At 36.7% G+C, this 19,605-nt stretch overlaps 1 protein-coding gene across 1 annotated transcript in view; it reads left to right on the top strand.

The window, feature by feature from the left end:
* Positions 1–19,605, top strand: part of LOC122794492 (ribonuclease Oy-like) — a 348,959-nt gene that overhangs the window by 250,440 nt on the left and 78,914 nt on the right. The window contains exon 8 of the mRNA XM_044062940.1: positions 17,802–17,850. Within this exon, the coding sequence (XP_043918875.1) occupies positions 17,802–17,850 (49 nt within the window). The remainder of the gene's footprint in view (positions 1–17,801; positions 17,851–19,605) is intronic.

The following is a 19,605-nucleotide window of genomic DNA, read 5'->3' as shown; positions in this document are numbered from 1 at the left end:
GAATAATAATAGAAATACAAAATATTATAGTCATAAAGTAGCAGAAAATCTTCTAAAAACTAAGCCAACACAAGAATGGAGAAAGGAGATTTTGCCAATATGGATGACTGCAATTAGGGGTACAGAGTATAGGCAAGGGGGCTGGAATATACTGGAGAAAACTGTCAAAGGAGCTAAGGTATTGGTAGCACATAACTAGAGAGGAAAAGGTAACTGAATGAGAAGAGGCCAAGAAGACATTTGAATCGCAGGATAGACACTGCCTTCCCTATCAGGAATTGATATTAGAATATATAGGGGTTAGGAGGGTGGCCTAATGGTTAAGGTGTTTGCCTTACAAACACAAGGTGCAGGGTTTGAGTGTCACAAGGGATAATTGGCTAGGCTTAAAAAATCGCTCACAAGGGCAGTTAGCCTAGTACTGATCTATGAACCTATAATAAAAGAGAAGGGGATAGGAGAATCCTAAGCGAAAAACCCGCTCTAGTAGAGTTTTCGTTGAATGTAGAACAGAAGCTGCTGTTAAAAAAGGGATAATAATAGGGCATATAAAATATTGCACAATAATTACAGGAATCAATCAGAGGAGGGAAAAGAGTGGAAAGAGATATTGGATAAGCAATTCACAAGGAAACAATGGGAGGACATATGTCGGGCTCCCTACTATGCAACAAACTCTAGATGATTTAGGGTTTCTGCCTAGAAGCATTTACATAGGTATTTTTATATCCCAAGCAAAATCCAATCATTTTTTTCCTCTGGTAGATGGCAAATTTTGGAGCTGTGATGGGGAAATAAGAGGTAACTGGGAACATATGTTTTCGGAGTGTAATAAGTAGGCAGCCTTTAAAAATTCCCTACAGAATATTCTCTCAGAAATATTATGCGAGCAAATGAGTGAAACTAAGGTAAGGCAGGAACTGATCAATTTATGTAATGCTGGATTGATGATAATTAAACAAAAGAATATATGTGATATATAATGCTAACATTTGTTTGCTTTCTTTTATATAAATGTATGTTTGCCTATGTCTTAAGTGCTAATTCAATGTTGTTGTGTCTTTCGGCTTTTTCCTGGTTAGGGGTCACCACAACGGACCTCCGGTCTGCTAATGATTGGCAGTAGATTTTTTTACGTGCCAGGTTGCCGGCCCTGATGCACAACCTTCAACAAAGGTACGCCCATTCACGCATGTCTCCACACAGAAGACGCTCTAGCTGAGAATCGAACAGGACAATGTTAAGTGCTAATTCAATAAAGATGTTAAAAAAACAATGCAGGAGCCAGCAGTGAGGTAAGCAGATTACAAAGGCACTTCACACTGATGAAATGAAACAAAATACAAACATACCAGTCGCACAGTAAAAATATTTTATGCAATTATAAAAATAATCAGAAGTACTTATCTTCTGCTTGAATTGCACTGGATTCAATTCAAACTCTCTGGAAACAGCAGTGTGACAACCAAGTGTTTGTGAACTCAGTGGAAATAAGCCAAGAGCTGCATCCACAGGAAGACTTTATACCCTCAGAAAACTGACTAAACACAAGAAATAGCTTTGTAGCCAATCAGAGGATCACACTCAAAACTTTTTCTCTGTGATTCCCAGTTCAAAACAGACCATTCTGCCCCTTCCCCTGCACACACACACACACACACACACACACACACACACACACACACGCACACACGCACACACACGCACACACACACACGCACACACGCACACACACACACACACACACAAAATTGCCAGAACAGCACAGTCCTAAGTTTTCTTACTGTAAAAATCACAAAGATAAAGCCCAGAGGTAAAGAACTAAGCTATAGACAACTGACTAAACCAGGAAACACTAATAAAAATTACTCAACAATGCAGGAGCCAGCAAAGACTAAATATTGCCAAGAGAGGGGTATTGTTGAGTGCAAATCTTCGGAGATAGTTTTCCTTTTACAGGTTTGTTTTTTTAGGGTTTTTTTTGTTTTGTTTTTTTTTTTTTTTAGTTTTAAAATTGCTACAAGAGGCCAACTGAAATGTGGCAGTGGCAACAGTTTTATTCTATTATTTAAATTTACATTTACATTTGCTGCAATCGCAGTAGAGTGTGTATCTTTGTCTTTTTTGCTAGAGAAATCTGGACAAAGCCAAAATAATGAGGGGAAAAACTAGGGACAATAAACCAGGGACAATATTTAAATATTATTGCAATTAACTTAAAAAGTAACTGGAGCAACAGATTTTGCATCATAATGTATTATCTGAACAAAAAGGAGTAAGACAATCTAATGTCTTGCATTATTCACTTGTCTGTAATCGTCAAGTGACTTAACAGGGAATCAGGGTTAGGACAAAAAATTTTATTTAAAATCAGAAAAGTTCTGTAAAATCAGGGACAGTTAAGAGGTATGATTCCCTGCATATCATTCAACTTTGTTCAATAATTCAGACAAAGTAAAAAAAAATGACGGGGGGGTGCTCTGACCCACAATTAGGAATTCTTTTTTAAATATTACTCTAATTCATTTAAAACTTTAAACAGCATGTTTTGCATCAAAAGCATATTCTGAACAATAAAAAGTATGAAACTTTAATGTCTGGTACTACTGAAGTATTTGAGATCCTAAGTGAGTTATCAGAAAATGTGGGACAAGGCAAAAAAAAAAACAGAAAGCAACATTAGAGACATTCTGCAAAATTAGTGACAGTTGAGTAGAATTTCTCCCTCCATACCTCTCAATTTTTGCTGATAAATTATGGACAGCAAATACCTGTAATCACTGTAATTCGTTTTAAAAATGAATAGAACATATTTTGCTTCAGCATGCCTTTTCAAGGGCTGTTGTCTGGAAGTATTCATAAAAATGTCTTGAAATAGTTAAGTGATATTATCATTTGAAGATAGGTTGAAATTCAGACAAGAATGGTCTTTGTAAATTGAAAGAGTGATTTTTTTATGAAATAGTCATCTGAAAACAACAGTTCTTTTAGTTCTCGGACTAAACTAAACAAAAGATGTATGATTTCAGACTTAAAAGGAGTGTTTTCATATCTGTCTATATTGAGGCAGAAAAATGTAACTTAACAGTCAATTGAGTCGGTAAAATTCAAGGTGCTTGCTCCTTTTCATTCCTTAAGGGTGGGGGCCTTAAGTCCAATGGCGACATGTAATTATGCTAGTAAAATTCCTTGAAAGTTTAATGATTCATTTCTGAACCCTTTTGGATATATAGGCTATAAATCAAAGAAATAAAATAGCCTAACTAGACAAGTATTTTCAGGACAGACCTTGTGAAAATGCTCAGTAGTTAAGGGGCTGAATGTTCCATTAGTAGTTGCTGTTGCATCTGCCACTACAATGGCTCCTTAGTGCACATTTTCAGAGTGGAGTTTTCAATTATACAAATGGAGCTGTTCACACATCATGGTGCATTTTTAAAGACATTTTTGTATGTATTATTTTTCTGTGTTGGTTAATTGCTTATGCTTGGGCAATGTCAGCACTTACATTTGACACATTTTCTATGATAATTGTTGCTAGATGACATAATCTTGCTGTCTATTAATATAGTCTGAAATACATCTGTCTACCTCTGTTGCTTTTTGTCTGTGGCTGTGTACATTTCTTTGCATTATCTTACTTTCTTTGCAATGTTTCATTTTGTCCCACACACCCCATAGTGATACGCATATGAGATATTTTCTGAATATCATACATAGTCCATGTTATTTTTTGTCATAGTTTTTATTTATTGACATGTTTACTTGGGTATTCAATGCACTATTGTAGTAAAGTGTGCTTTTCACATTATCACTGTATGTTATTTTGGCAAAGATGGTCCACTACATCTGAAAAATATTATGTTGGTGGAAGCTTCAACCAGATGGAAAGAGAAAAAGCATTTTGCATAGGGACATTTGACATTTGGGGGATTTGCTTGCCACTTACTTCCTAATTATGTATACTAAGTCCTAGAAATGCACAACATCCGAGAAGATTGAAAAGCCCAAATCTTTAAAATCAGCTGCTGGCAAAGTAATACAAACTGCACTAGTAGTAATTTTCAATAAAAACACTGATTGATGAGTTGCAGCTCATGGAAGTGTACTTGAAGAGGGTCTATATTAGAACATCAAATGTTCAAAATTGCGAATGCTCTAATGAGTGAAAATGCTGGACCTCAAAGTACTTTTTTGGGGATTGCAGTACAGTGAAGATCGAAATATTTGCTGTTTTCTCACTGTAGTGTGATCTCAGAGTTGAAATATATATTTAGCGGGGGAGTTTGAGGTCTGGCATTTTCACTCATTAGAGCATTCGTGGTTTTGAACATTCAATGTTCTAATATAGACCCACTTGAAGAGCCTAAATCTTGTCCAGTTTGTACCTGAACAAGGGAAGGGAAGCTGATGGAGAATACAACCCAATGATGTAAAGTTGTATCATACTGTAAAGGATCAGACTACTGTTGCTGACATCTAGTGTTTAAGTATGTTTACACAGTCACATATTCAATATTTTATACTACAGCCATACATCATACCAGGTTTTCAACATCTGTGCTTTTGACTTTGGTCTTCCTGCATTTGGTGGTTCGTCATTAGATATACAGCATCTCTCTTTTTGACATACTGTGCATTGAATAAAAAGCCCATTAACTAATCTTTCTCATGTTATGTTCATTTTCTGCTTGTATATTAGCTGGGTTTTGTATAACACTGTGCTATGCTTACATTATATTTTTTTTGTTTAACTGGTTATCTGTAGCTCCATTTTCCTTATGGCCCACGTCATGGCTTAAAAGATTGGTTTGAATGGGTTGATCCTTAAAGTTAGGAAACAGTAAGTAAGTAAACAAAATACATCTATATCAATACACATCACAAATAAGAATCCACGCATCTATTTCCTGATGGTGATATGAATGCTAGTATACATCTATCAGATGGAATCCCATGCCCCCATAACAGGGTCCTTTTGATCTTTGCAGCTCTACATTGTTATATATGGGATATAACTGTGGATTAACAGCCACATTTATATCTTCTGTATTTTGGAGGAGCTCTAGAGATGAGGATGGCACCACATGCAAAAATAGCTAACTATATAGATATAGATCAAAGAAACCAAGTATAAAGTTCTGAAAGATTTGCTGAAAAGTCTATCAGGGAAGAAAGTTTGACTTATAATACCTGGAATTACAGTATAAATACATTGTATAGTATCTGTGGGTTATGGCATATTCTAAAAGTTACTCTGATATTTGATTTGGTTATAGGACTATATTTTAGGGCTGTATCTATGTATCTCCTGCATGTTCTGCATATTTTTGATGGGGGAATCCACATGCCCCATGGAAGGAAAGAGTCTGGAGCAACCACTTGGCTAAATGTTAACTTTCTACTCAACAGTCAGCAGCAAAATCAAAGCTCAGCACATCAGAGGTCTTGCTAATGTGACATAATCCAGTTCTACAATTATGTCATCAGTGATGTAGACAACAGGGAGTCCTGTGAAGATGAAAGAAGTTTTGAAAACAATTAAAGGACGTGAAGGTCAAAAACTGAAAATGGCTTTCTGACTGAAGAAGAGGGTGGTTATTAGAGGGGGAGAGCTGTCGAGAGAAATGTCAGAAAACACTGAGGTGCTACAGGTTCAGAATACAGACTAGTCCTGTTGAGTGTATTTGTGTCACATACCACACTTGGAGGACAAGATCAGCTTATGTGTTGAAAGTATGAAGACTAGTACGGTAGTTAATGGATGCTGAGGCAGGCTCCTGTAAGATTTACAGCAGCTTGCTTTGTGAATAGACAGAATACAACTAAGATTTAGTGTAAAAGGTACACGATTAGGCTCTTTGTGGAACAACCCACACAAACCACATTTTTAGTAGGGTACCCATAAGTGCGACAGAGAAGGAACATGATTTTCAGGGTGATAATCACCTCTAAACTGAACACGTACTACACAATCTGAAAGAGCATAAGGAATGGAGGTACTGTATATAAAATTGCTCTTAGAAATTTAGGTTTGAATATATTAAGAGAAAGAAGAGAACGTGATATATGACTTTGATGCACTATATTTTGAGAGTAAGTCATAGGAACAAAGCTGAATAAAGGGGCTTGAGAAAGAAGAAAATAGGGCACCAGCAGCAGTGCTTCACAATAGACTTGAAAAAAACATTACTTCACAAATAGAGGGGTAGGTCTTGAAGTATGAGGCAGATGTAAAATGTACTTGACTAGAGAAATACTGGCAGGAAGGGGATATGCACAGGGTGTAGATCACTGAGTGTATTGTTCCTATTTCAGCCACTGCAGCTAGACAGCATGTACATATAAGTACTGAGCATGTGCAAAAACAGTGCCAATTTATACAGTCAGCCAGAGTGAATGCAGTCATGAATGGAAATGCATACGTTTCATCATCTCTTTTGAATGCATGAGACAAGCAACATGGTACCAGAATGGAATCTGAAGTTGAAGCAATACACAAGCCATAAAGCACACGGTTAGAAGTGGAGGAATATACTGGAGTGAACTCACAAACAGGTCAGCGGTTATTCAGAGGTACTTAAATTTGTTTAAATGATTTTTCAGTCAACGAATGTGTGTCAAAGCATTCAAAACATTCAAAATAATTACCGAGATAAACTAAATGTCCGAAATTGCGACATACAGATAAAAGTATTCAAAATAAATACAAAAGTCTTCAAAACAATTTCCAAAATGTTTAAGAAGTATGAAATGGTTAAAATGACCACATTTCTTCACAATGTACTATTTTTTCACATTAATTAAAGCTATTCAAACTCTCCGAAGTTTCTGGAATGTTCACAGTGTTTGCAGTGTCATAGTGAAGCCTTTTCAAAAAGATTGTTGTGCATTTGAGTATAATTACAAGTACCTGGTCTATACTTATGTTTAAACATATTTTGTTGTGATGGCAGAGGAATTTCGCAGACCTGAACTACTGGTGTTTGATAATAATATTGCTGAGAACTGGCAAGTGTTTGAACAAGAATATGATATTTTCATACAAGCTGCTTTTTCTGATAAAGCTGCACATACACAGGCATTCATACTTCTTAATTTAGCTGGCTCAGAAGCCAATGAGAGGGAACACTTGTTTGTGTATGCACCTGCTGTGTATGCAGGAGAGGGGGAGAAACCGGTCTGTATGAGTTATATGCTATTTAAGTCATGAGGGATTATTCCTTCATTGGTGAATAAATATAGTTACCAACAGCTGCTGGCTTTGTTTGTTTGTTTGCTATTTGGATTACTAGCCGTGCAGCGTCTTCCGTGCATCTGTTCTGGATTCACAAGCAACATGGTACCAGAATGGAATCTGAAGTTGAAGCAATACACAAGCCATAAAGCACACGGTTAGAAGTGGAAGAATATACTGGAGTGAACTCGCAAACAGGTCAGCGGTTATTCAGAGGTACTTAAATTTGTTTAAATGATTTTTCAGTCAACGAATGTGTGTCAAAGCATTCAAAACATTCAAAATAATTACCGAGATAAACTAAATGTCCGAAATTGCGACATACAGACAAAAGTATTCAAAATAAATACAAAAGTCTTCAAAACAATTTCCAAAATGTTTAAGAAGTATGAAATGGTTAAAATGACCACATTTCTTCACAATGTACTATTTTTTCACATTAATTAAAGCTATTCAAACTCTCCGAAGTTTCTGGAATGTTCACAGTGTTTGCAGTGTCATAGTGAAGCCTTTTCAAAAAGATTGTTGTGCATTTGAGTATAATTACAAGTACCTGGTCTATACTTATGTTTAAACATATTTTGTTGTGATGGCAGAGGAATTTCGCAGACCTGAACTACTGGTGTTTGATAATAATATTGCTGAGAACTGGCAAGTGTTTGAACAAGAATATGATATTTTCATACAAGCTGCTTTTTCTGATAAAGATGCACATACACAGACATTCATACTTCTTAATTTAGATGGCTCAGAAGCCAATGAGAGGGAACACTTGTTTGTGTATGCACCTGCTGTGTATGCAGGAGAGGGGGAGAACCACCATATTGTGATACAGGCTGAAATGCAGGAAGACCCTGAGTGCTTAAAATGTAAATTTAGAGAAATGTGTAACCCTCAAATGAATATTACAATGGAAAAGAATGTTTTACACAAGAAATCAAAAGCCTGGTGAAACTATAGCAGCTTACATTACTGACTTGAGAAATAAAGCAAAAACATACAGATTTGGTGACTTGCAAGATAGTTGATAAAGGACATACTTGTGTGTAGTGTTAATGATGCAGTGAGAAAGATTTTGCTTCAAGATAGTGATTTAACATTGAGCAAAGCCATACAGACTTTGTCAAATATATGAGCTTACAGAGAAGCCCACAAATATGTTTATGAATGAGAAAAGCATGCATACAGTGTCTACCAGTGCAAATGTTAATATTGTACAACAGAAAGCTAAGATAAAAAAAGCAATACAAACCAAAGATTGTGCCACCACCTAACCCTAACCATATACCACAAAGAGATTGGCTGCTACCCCAAACAACCTCATTGTTAACTGTCGTAATTGTGGAGGCAACCATGAACCTAAATGAGAAAAGTGCTTTGATCACCAATGTCACAAATGTAAAAAGTAGAATTGTTTCAAAAGGCTTTGTAAGTCTAAGGTACCGCAATCTTTTATTAAAAGAGCATACAAAGAAGCAAGTGGATTAGTTAAAAAGCCGTGAGCAAACTTTCTATGTTGATGGTGTCTCTGTGACTGATAAAAATGTTAATACAGTACTATCAGTTGGCAGCAAAGGCCAAAATATTTTGTACTGTTTGGAGTAATGGAAAAGATGTAGAGCTTAAAGTAGATACTGGGTCCAAGTACAATGTTATATCAGCACAAATGTTTGCCAAGGTGAAAGCTGGTGAGAAACTTGATTCAGCAAAGTGTACTAAGCTAGTTGCTTATGGTGGTGATGAGATTCAAACTGATGCCACAGTAGTTCTCACATGCCATTCTGCTGGGAACAGCTATGACTTACAGTTTTACATAGTCAGAAGACACGTGCAGTCACTGTGATGAAGCCATTCTTATGGTGAAAGCGCTCAGTCATTGAGTCATTTGAGTTTTGTGCTATTAAATCAGTGAAACCACATTTGTGTTGGGACTTTTTTATTTTTATTTCATTGTTTTTTGCTTTGTTGGAAGATTTGGTGTTTTTGTGACGTGCAGTTACTGTTAGGCCTCAAAGATAGTTTGAGAATGGGACTGATTTCATTTAATAAGGAGGTCCACCATGTAAGTATGAATAACCACAATAGTTTTACACAGAAAAGTTTTTAGTGAATATGCTGATATTTTCAAAGATGAGCTTGGCAAGCTTCCAGTCACATGTTCCATGAAGTTAAACCATGAGGTAAGCCCAGTTGTCAGACCAGCAAGGAAGGTTCCTGTAGCAATGCAGAGTAAAATAAAAACAGCACTAGACAAAATGGTGAATGTAGGTGTGATAACTCCAGTAAAATAACCAAATGAGTGGGCATCCTCCATGGTTGTAGCTCAAAAGAAAAGCTCAGATGATATTCAAATATGTATTGATCCCAGAGACTTTAACAACATGCTTAAACGTCCTCATCATCTGATATGCTCAGTTGAAGTAGCATCTCTTATACTAAATGCCACTATTTTTTCACTCTTAGATGCAAAAATTTAATTTTGGCAAATTTCGCTGGATCACAAATCTTCATTCTTAACTACTTTCCGTATACCATTTGGAAGGTACAGATTTTTTGAGAATGCCATTTGGGATAAATTCTGCCAGTGAAGTATTTCAGCGTGTGATGGAACAAATTTATTCAGGTTCTCCGTGTGCTATCATAGCAGATGACATTATTGTAGGGGGCAATGGTGAAGCCGAACATAATAGAAACCTCAAGAAAGTTCTAGACAGTGCACATGAAGTCACTCTTAAACTGAATCCTCAGAAATATAAATTCAAGCTTAGAGAAATTACTATTGTGGGTCATTTGTTTAACAGTTCTAGCTTACAACCAAATCCGTCTAAGTAAGCTGCAGTTCTTGAGATACCATTTCCATAAAATTTCACATCTTTGCAATATTTTCTTGGTATGGTCAACTAGTTAGGAAAGATCATCCCAGACCTGAGTGAGCTTTCAGCACCATTACACGAGTTGACATGCAAAAAGGTAAACTGGTCATGGTCGGAACAACACCAAAGAGCATTTGATGTTCTGAAACAGAAAATTGCCAGTCCACCCACATTGAGATATTATGATGTTCACAAACCAATAACTCTTTCATATGATACTTCAAAGTATGGCCTTAGTGCAGCATGTCTTCAAGAAGGTGTACCAGCAGTCTATGCATATAGAACTTTAACTCAAACTGAGATGCAGTATGCATAAATTGAAAAGGAGCTTTTGGCAATAGTGTTCGCATGTTCAAAGTTCAATGATTATATTTATGGCAAACCTGTTCATATAGAAACTGATCACCATCCTCTAGTGACAATTCTAAAAAAGCCTATACATTCAGCCCCAGCTTACTTGCAACACATGATGTTAAAATTGCAGAAGTACAATTTCAATATCGTCTATACAAAATGTAAATATTTTCAGAAGCTAACACGTTACCAAACATGGATGGCCAGCGCAACAAACCAGTCTACCATTTGACATACAGAACTATTTTCCTTACCAAGATGAGCTCATGATGGAATATGGAATCATCATGAAAGGTCATAAAGTAGTTATTCCTTCAATGTTACAACAGGAATATATCCAGATTTTACATCGTGGACAGCCGGGTACTGATTCTACCAAAAGAAGGGCAAGAGGCATAGTATTTTGGCCTTCCATGTCAAAAGATATAGAGAAGGAAACTCTAGCATGTTCTATTTGTAATAGTACTAAATTACATCAACAAAAACAGCCACTTCAGCTAAACCAGATTTTTGAACTACCATGGTCGATGGTTGCTACCTATATTTTCGAATGGAAAGGTTAACATTATTTATTGTTAGTAGACTCTTACTTGAATTGGTTTGAAATTTACTTTCTTCCTAAGCTAATATTCAGCACTGTCATTACAAAATTGAAGAGACATTTTTCTGTGCATGGTAGTCCACACAGAGTTGTATCTGATTATGGTACACAGTTTACAAGTCAGCAGTTCAAGAAATTTGCTGAATCCTGGGACTTTGTCCATGTTATTAGTAGTCCTGAGTATCCACACAATGCAATGGATTATCTGACCGTGCAGTCCAAAGTGTGAAATGTTTGTTAGAGAATTCTAAGAGAGATGGTACCAATGTTTTTCTTAACCTACTCAATCTCAGAAACATTCCCCAAGATAACTTGCTTGGTTCAGAGAATAATGTCTAGGCAGCCAAGAACAACCTTAGCAACCAGTAAACAACTATTGATTCCAAATGCAAACAACAAATTAGTCCAAACTCAACCTTTAAAAAATGTCAGTCACAAAAGTTGTACTTCGATAAATCTAGGAAATCTCTTAGACCATTATGACAAGGAGAGATCGTAAGGGTACAGACATCTAAAGGATATGACTGAGTGGGTATTATCAAAAATAATTGTGAGAAACTGAGATCTTATATTGTACAATTGGAAGGAATGGATTTCAGAAGGAACTGAAGACATATACTTTCAGTTTCTGAACCAGTGATGCAGCAGATTGCCTGTGCCAAAGACTCTATTTCTCAGAGTGACCTTACACTTGTTCCAGTTTCAGAGGAGAGTGTACTTTCCTCAAATAATCCTGATGTTATCCCTGAAGTTCCTATTGAGACAAATTCTCCAGAGACTACCCCTGTCACTAAGCCCAATCAAAGCTTTTATGTAACCAGATTGGGTAGAATTTCCAGACCCAGTCCAAAATATACAGCGGCTTGGACTTTTATTTTTTATTTTTATTTATTTTACATTTGTTGACCGGGCCAGTCCAGCTGGATATATGTCCATTTTCAGTAGAGGCCTGGGGAGAAAAGCTCCTTGAAAACACAGTAAAGTTTATATATAAAAATCACAATATTTAACAGGTACAGGTGCAATACAAAATTAAGCTATTGAGTTCTGATTTGTTATTAATACTGAAATGCTATCTAGCTTATAGATTGTCTTCTTCTCCTATAGCATGTTGAACAAATCAAAGAGGGAGGATGTAGATCACTGAGTGTATTGTACCTATTCAGCCACTGTAGCTAGATAGATATACATATAAGTTACTGAGAATGTGCAAGAACAGTGCCATTTTATATAGTGAGGCAGAGTGAGTGCAGTCATGAATGGAGATGTATATGCGTGTGTGTTTGAAGTATTGAGTGAATCAATTAGCTTAAATACATGTTCTGATTACAGTTCCTGACAATGTTTATGTAAAATAAATATCTTGAACCTTTACACCACTTCATCGTCTCTTGAATGCATGAGACAAGTGACACAGGGGTTAGCTGCACCCCTCATATGTACTCAAAAGATCACAAGTCTTATTTCACTGGCTTCTTCATATGTTCATATTCTCAAGTAATCCAAAGTCATATCTGCAGAAGAGGGTCTAGATTACTCCTAAGCAACTCATGAGAAAGATTTACAGATACCCACATTATTTCTGTTGAATTTGTAATCTGTGTAGTGTCAGAATGGAGCCAAATATAGAGTATTTTTGTGAAAGATTCTATGGATTCCTACTCTAAAACAAAACTGTGGCCTTCTATACGATATGATCAATCATTTTTCTTCCCTTAGTACATCTTCACATTTGTGCAGAATAGACAGTAACACTGTTAAATTAGAGTTATCATTCTCTCAAAAAAAGTCATAATTTGCATATATAGTCCCTCTCACTAGCATGCTGATACTCATTTGTACATCATTATCCTGTCATTAGCATACAGTCCATACTGCATATTTATTCTGTAGCACAGTTGCACTGCATTTGTGTTGAAATCCCCCCTACCTACACATTGCCACTCACTGTGCTGTTTCAGGCAATGTATGGTGTTGCTTTGTTTCTCATCACCCTTACTCCCCGGTATCTTTCATGGCTAAACATCTTTCATCAGAGAAGAGGCTATCCTTTTCTGATTTATTATTTCCATTATGAACTAAGCTACTCACAAAATGTAATCAGAACCTATGTCTAAATCATAAGCTCAGTTAATTATTGCACCATGAATCAAATTAATAGGTCATATTGCAGTAAAATTTCTTATAACCCATATGGAATTAGACCTATCCACTAAAAGTAATATGAAGCGATACTGCAGACAATTGGAGAAAAACAACCCTGGCTCTAAGGTGCAGAGGGATAAAGCCCTGACTATGACCCATATAACTCCAGTTCTGTGAAAAGCTTGAAGAGTTGGGAAGGGGAGAATGGGAAATTAGCAGTTTCAGCTCATTCATGCTGGAAGAAGATGTGGTGTTACCCAATCAGCTTTTCTGCTGCTCTTGTACAACAGTGGAGGCCCAAAGTACAGAAAGCTGGTGCTGGTATGAGGAATAATTTACACTCTGGCTACTCAAGCCAATTATGATAGTCCTGGTGTTCACATGTGAGAGAGTGCACATGCAAAAATAGAGGGGCCTTGGTAGTCCCTGAGGTGATGTCGGTGCACTCATCAACAGGGATTATGCTTGGGCCATATAGAAATGCCCCCAATGTTCACATCCTGGATTACGTGAAGCTTATGAGGGGATGTGCATCACATAGTTTTCCAACAGGGACATGTAGGATTGGTCACCACAGAACCCTGGTTTGGGGGTAAGCTGGACCTATGTTAACAAGGTAACAAGGGTACACAATGCCACAGGGAAAGAATGAAGCAACCAAGTGTGATCAGAGGCAAAAGCACTCTCATGACTGTCTGGATGGCAGACTGTTTTGGACAGCTTGCAATGTACTTCACTCTACTAGGTACATCTCTAGTACAGGGACAGAATGGCTTGATTGCAATGGCGGAAGGCTTGATGGTAGGCAGGCATGGGGGCAAAAAGTACATAAAAACAGTATGGGAAAAAATTATATAACCATAACAAAGACAAAAGTCAAATTATACAACAAATCCTAGGCATACAAACAATTTTAACATACCCCTCTTTCTTAGGATTTATAATGCATACCCTTCACATTCTATTGCACTTGTTTAGAACTTTGGCTGGGGAGGTGGTCACATTTTTACTGGAAAATGAAGGTGAAAGAGTTGGCAAGTCAATTTGGTGGAATGTTGCGTTTTTTCTCCAGAAAGACTGCAATAAACCATTCTTTATATAGAACAGATTGTATGGTGATATGCCTTTCTTTCTGTTTAAGGAGGGCAGAAATAAAGAAATTTAGAGGGCTATTTGTCAGAGAAATTCAAGGTATGACACATGGTTACATAGGTGCTTATACTTGTCATATAGCCATGAAGATGACTGAGAAGCAAACCATGTCACCCAATATTGGTAGTACATTAATAGCATCCATCATTTAATAGATTATCCCCACATATCACAGGTGAAAATTCACAATCACCCATCCAATCATCCAGATAGATCTTAAGGGTATTCCAATTTATATGTAATGTGAACTGCTTGCAGAGATGAAGGATATGTTTGGTTAGGTACTTGTCATGCCAAGTGATATTGTTTATGTAGTAGCACTGGTTTAAGACTCCAGAGTGGGTATTTGTTTTGTCACGGGTTCTATTCATTTGAAGCAGTTCAAATATTTCAGAGGCATTCATAACATGGAAGGCTAAGCAGAGATCACCCCTTAGGATTCTATAAAAGAATGCATAGAGGGATATGGCTTTTAGTCTCTCAGATTATCTAAAAGTACTAAGATCTGAAATCATTTTGGTAAGGAAACTTTGATGCCTTTAATGTTGGTTTAGGTACTTCAAGAGGTATATGATGAACAGGGTATTATATTCAGTGATGGGCTTCTTAGGGGATATGTAAGTGGAAGTATAATGTCTTGGGACCTTGTGGAGATACACAGAAGTATAGGTTGCACAATATTTACACTGTAGTCCAAGGAGAGCTCATTATCAATGTAGGTACCCAAGTCCTTGATTACTGGATCTGAGGTAATGAAACATTGTCTTTATAATATGTGGTGATAATGTTAGATTTACAAAGGGGAAATATATTACAACTTTTGGCCTTGAGACTTAGGCCATGATTCATACACCATATGCCTGTATGGTCCATCCCTTGTTGGAGAATTTCAATATCAAAATGGGAACTGGTAAGCACCACTGCTTTCTGATCATTGGCTGTCTTGGGTAGCACAGTTCCTTTGACATCAGTTTTCACATCAGAGAAACAGATGCCAAAGAGGAAGAGGCCCAGGATAAAGCTCTGTAAGACACCACTAGTGACCTTTCTCTGTCTAGAACAAATACCCTCAATATTAACAGCATTGGTTCTACCACAGAGCCAGTAAACAACATATGGGTTAATGTTTGGCAGGCAGCCTTTGCCGATATATGTTGCTATTTTGGTAAGAACTAACAGAGGGATATACGTCAAATATATGTGCATAGATTTCATGTTTTTGTAATTTCTGGTTTGGTTTGCTCTGGTTTGGTTTGAACTTGTCGATATTTATGACGTTAGATGACAAAAAAACATTTTGGTGACCATAGAGCCAGAAAACTAAAATGCAGCAGTCATTTGAAAGCAAAATTATTATATGCTGTTGTGATGATTGTACAATAATGGCCACAAAGAGTGCAGATCATTCAGTACACTGTAGACAAATGCCATCTGAGGACAGTAAAATGATGCGGTTGCTACTCAAGGAACAATAGGGAAAGGAAGGAAGTGATTTTGCCACTCTGCAAGTCATCAACAAGATTTTGATCATTAAACGGGATATCAAGTCTATGGAGAGGCCCTAAAGTAGTTAATTAAGGATGGTCATGAACTTCAGACATAAACTCTGCGACTGCAGTCTGAAAGAACCGTACTAAGGAAATCAGGGCCAAGGCAACATGGCTGAAACTCTGTGTAATTAGAAAAAGGGGTGCACTAAACATAAATTTTGGCAGCAGAAGAGGATATAGATGATCCCATTAGAGAATAATGTAAAATGAATGAAAGTTGATTTAAGAAGGGAAGAAAAGAGGCAGCTTTTGAAAATAAGAGCATGGAATATAATCTCCAAAGTATATGATTTTTCTCATCATAGTTGTGAGAATTATAGCAATGTATTTGTTTTCAGTCTTTGATGCTTGTTTTACCCAGTTCATGGTCACAGAACAGCCACATACTCAAAGGATGCAAGGTAAACAAATTAATTCTGAATAGGATACCACCCTATTACAGGATAATCATACAAACTCCCATCATGCACATCTACAAGCAATTTGGGGGATCAACAGTTCACCTGCAGCACATCTTTCTATGTGGATAGAAACTGGAGTGCCTAGCAAAAACTCATGCGGACTCAAGGAGGGTATGCAAATTCTGCACATATGGGCCTCTCCTCTAGCCAGGAACTAATTTGGAGAATTAAGTACTGTGAGACAAAACTAACTCCTGCACCTCTGTACCACCCTATGATTTTATAACAGAAATAAAATGTAAGGAAGGTCATCACTGTAGGAACATTTGTTTAGGAGAAATAGCTATACTGTGCTACGGTTCTGCTGAAATGCATGCTAAATGCATTTCTTCAACAGAGTGTAGACAAACCCTAATATGAGTAGGGCCATAGCAGCTAATTGAGCTATACTGGACTATAAGAAATCTTTACTAGCATTCTCGTATATATGGTTGTAAGAATATAAGCAATGTGCTCAAATTCCTTTCATAAGACATACCAGTATAAAAGTGAACGTGTAATGTCTCATTCCAGCAAAGAGAAATGGAAATGGATTTTAAATCTTAATCTGCTGTAAAGCACCATTATGCAAATTTCTTAATTTGGTGAAAAAATAAATGCATGAATAATATCACCCTAATAATACCCCAATCCTTACTAATCTGATTACCCCCTACAAAAATCTTGCAACTCTACACTCAGCTAACAAAATTCTAGTCTCCACAATTAAATCTAACAACAAACCTGGGGACTCACTATTCGCCAATACAGTAGGAAAAAGCTGGAACCAGCTTCCTAGTGAACTTTCATCTCTTGCTTCCACTCATCTCTTTAAAAAGCATCTTAAAGAATATCTTAAAAATCACTGGCTTTGTCCCTGCTCTAACCCACACTGATATACCCTGACTGTTATCTCTTTCCCCTTTTTTTCTCTCCTTACACTTCTATACTCCACTGTTCTATGTCACATACCTGTAAAAAATAAATAAATAAATATAAGACATTTTTACAATTCAATATTTTTTTCTTTTTTGATTGCTCTCTCTCAAATTATTGCTCTCAGTATTTGATCTTAGTGCTAACCTACTAAGGACTCTGTTACATTGAGGTGGACATAAGTTTATGATGTCCTGTAATTTATTTTGACTATTACTGTATATTGTAATCTTTGTCACTGCTAATGCTTGGAGATTTTCTCCCCGGGCCTCTACTGAAAATGGACATATATCCAGTTAGACTAGCCCGGTCAACAAATGTAAAATAACAAAATAAAAATAATATGATTTTGGTAAAGATCCTATTATGGAAAAATGAAGAGTCTCAGACTAAGGGAACTCCTGTAATCTGTTGTCATTGTTGATATACCATATAACACTGCCTTAATAACCAGTTCAGAAGTATGTTTTTGCCTAGTTTCTGAACTAATGTTTTTCCTTTCCTTTATTTCAGTTTGTTTTCCAAAGCTGGAATTGTGCCTTCCTGTGATCAGGCATATCAGGTATGATCCAAAATAATTCCACAGCATTTTGGTAAGAGAACTTGAGCCTCCATTAAGAAGATATGAAACAATCATATGGGCGAAGCCCAGTCCTAGCTTTGTATAGACGCAGAAGATTGGCATTTAGAGCATTTAGAGCATATCTGTGCTTGATCCCGGTTATTCTCATGACAGGTAATAAATAATTAGTGAGGATGGGATGAGTTAAGTCCAATCTATAAACAAATGGAAAAGACTAATTTGAGCACAAATAGGGAAATTATCTAGGCTTTAAATGTCCCACAAGGGCAGCTACTTAGCTATGAACCTCTGAAGCTATGCTTTAGCTGGCCTATATCAGACATGTATCCAGAAAAACAGTATTCCAAATGTAGAATTATTATCCATTTACCAACTGTTTTCAGATTTACTCATGCAAGAAACACTCAGACATGGGCTTAAAGATGTAGTAATATTAAAATGACTTAAGGTCATTTGGGTACTATTTGCAGTACAGTCGGATAAAAACACAGTTTTATTATTCTGATGATGTGTAATATAGTGCATCATTTCTGTACAGCTCATACTCCCATTTCTTAAGGTGATGAATGCTCCCTTGATTTGTACAGGTGGTTGGATTGCTGACCGGTTACCTGAATAAGGCCTGTATGTCCCCCACCAGTCCCTTCCAGTCTATGTAATGTTGTTTCTGTCACACTGCTTCTATAGTAAGCACAAACTAATTTTGTAATGAAGAATGCCAAAATAATTTAAACATTTGGTCGTATGTTTATTTTTAACTCAAGTTTATTCTTTTTACCTAACAAATAATATGCTAAATTCAAATTGGATGAATTAAGTGTGGGCTGTAGTGGAGGCAACATGTATCTTACTCCATTTTGATGTCAACTGGCAACCTGATCTATATGCATCTGTTATTCATCGTCATATATTCTAGTTTAGAAACTAACCCTCTAGATATTATGCTGTTCTCTCTGTAATTGTGTAATGCCACATTTAAGCACTTCTTTGATGCAAACTTCTACTGGAGAGATTTTTCTGGTGTCTCACTACAACTGAGGAAGTATATCATTTGTTAAGCATGCTGTAAAAGTTTCAAGATAAAATATTGTAGGATAAATCACTGTAATTACAGCTTGCTTATTTTTATGTTATTCAGCTAAGATAATACAAGTAAAAAATGTATCCTTCATAAATATATATGAAAAAAATAAAGTCAATATGTTCTCTGGTAATGGATTTATTATTTATATGTTTCATTATTTTGTTAATTATATAGTTTATTAATATTTAGGAGTTAGAGAAATACATAACACGATGCAGAGTGTCAGTACATACATATTTGTATCCATACACATGCATACCATAAAAACTTTCAGAGCCACCTTTTTTTGGCATCAGGCCACTACTAATATCAAACACACCTCATCCTGAGACAGACCAGGCTGCCGCCCTGTAGGTACTAATATCAAACACACCTCATCCTGAGACAGACCAGGCTGCCGCCCTGTAGGTACTAATATCAAACACACCTCATCCTGAGACAGACCAGGCTGCCGCCCTGTAGGTACTAATATCAAACACACCTCATCCTGAGACAGACCAGGCTGCCGCCCTGTAGGTACTAATATCAAACACACCTCATCCTGAGACAGACCAGGCTGCCGCCCTGTAGGTGGCACAGAACTTTTACCTGCCTTAACTCCCAACTCTTAAAATGGGGAGACTTATAGCCTGCGATACACATAATTCAGG

Source organism: Protopterus annectens, chromosome 1.part0, assembly GCF_019279795.1.
Source record: "Protopterus annectens isolate FY-2018-M chromosome 1.part0, PAN1.0, whole genome shotgun sequence".
NCBI lineage: Eukaryota > Metazoa > Chordata > Ceratodontiformes > Protopteridae > Protopterus > Protopterus annectens.
This window is presented reverse-complemented; position numbering and strand designations above follow the sequence as displayed.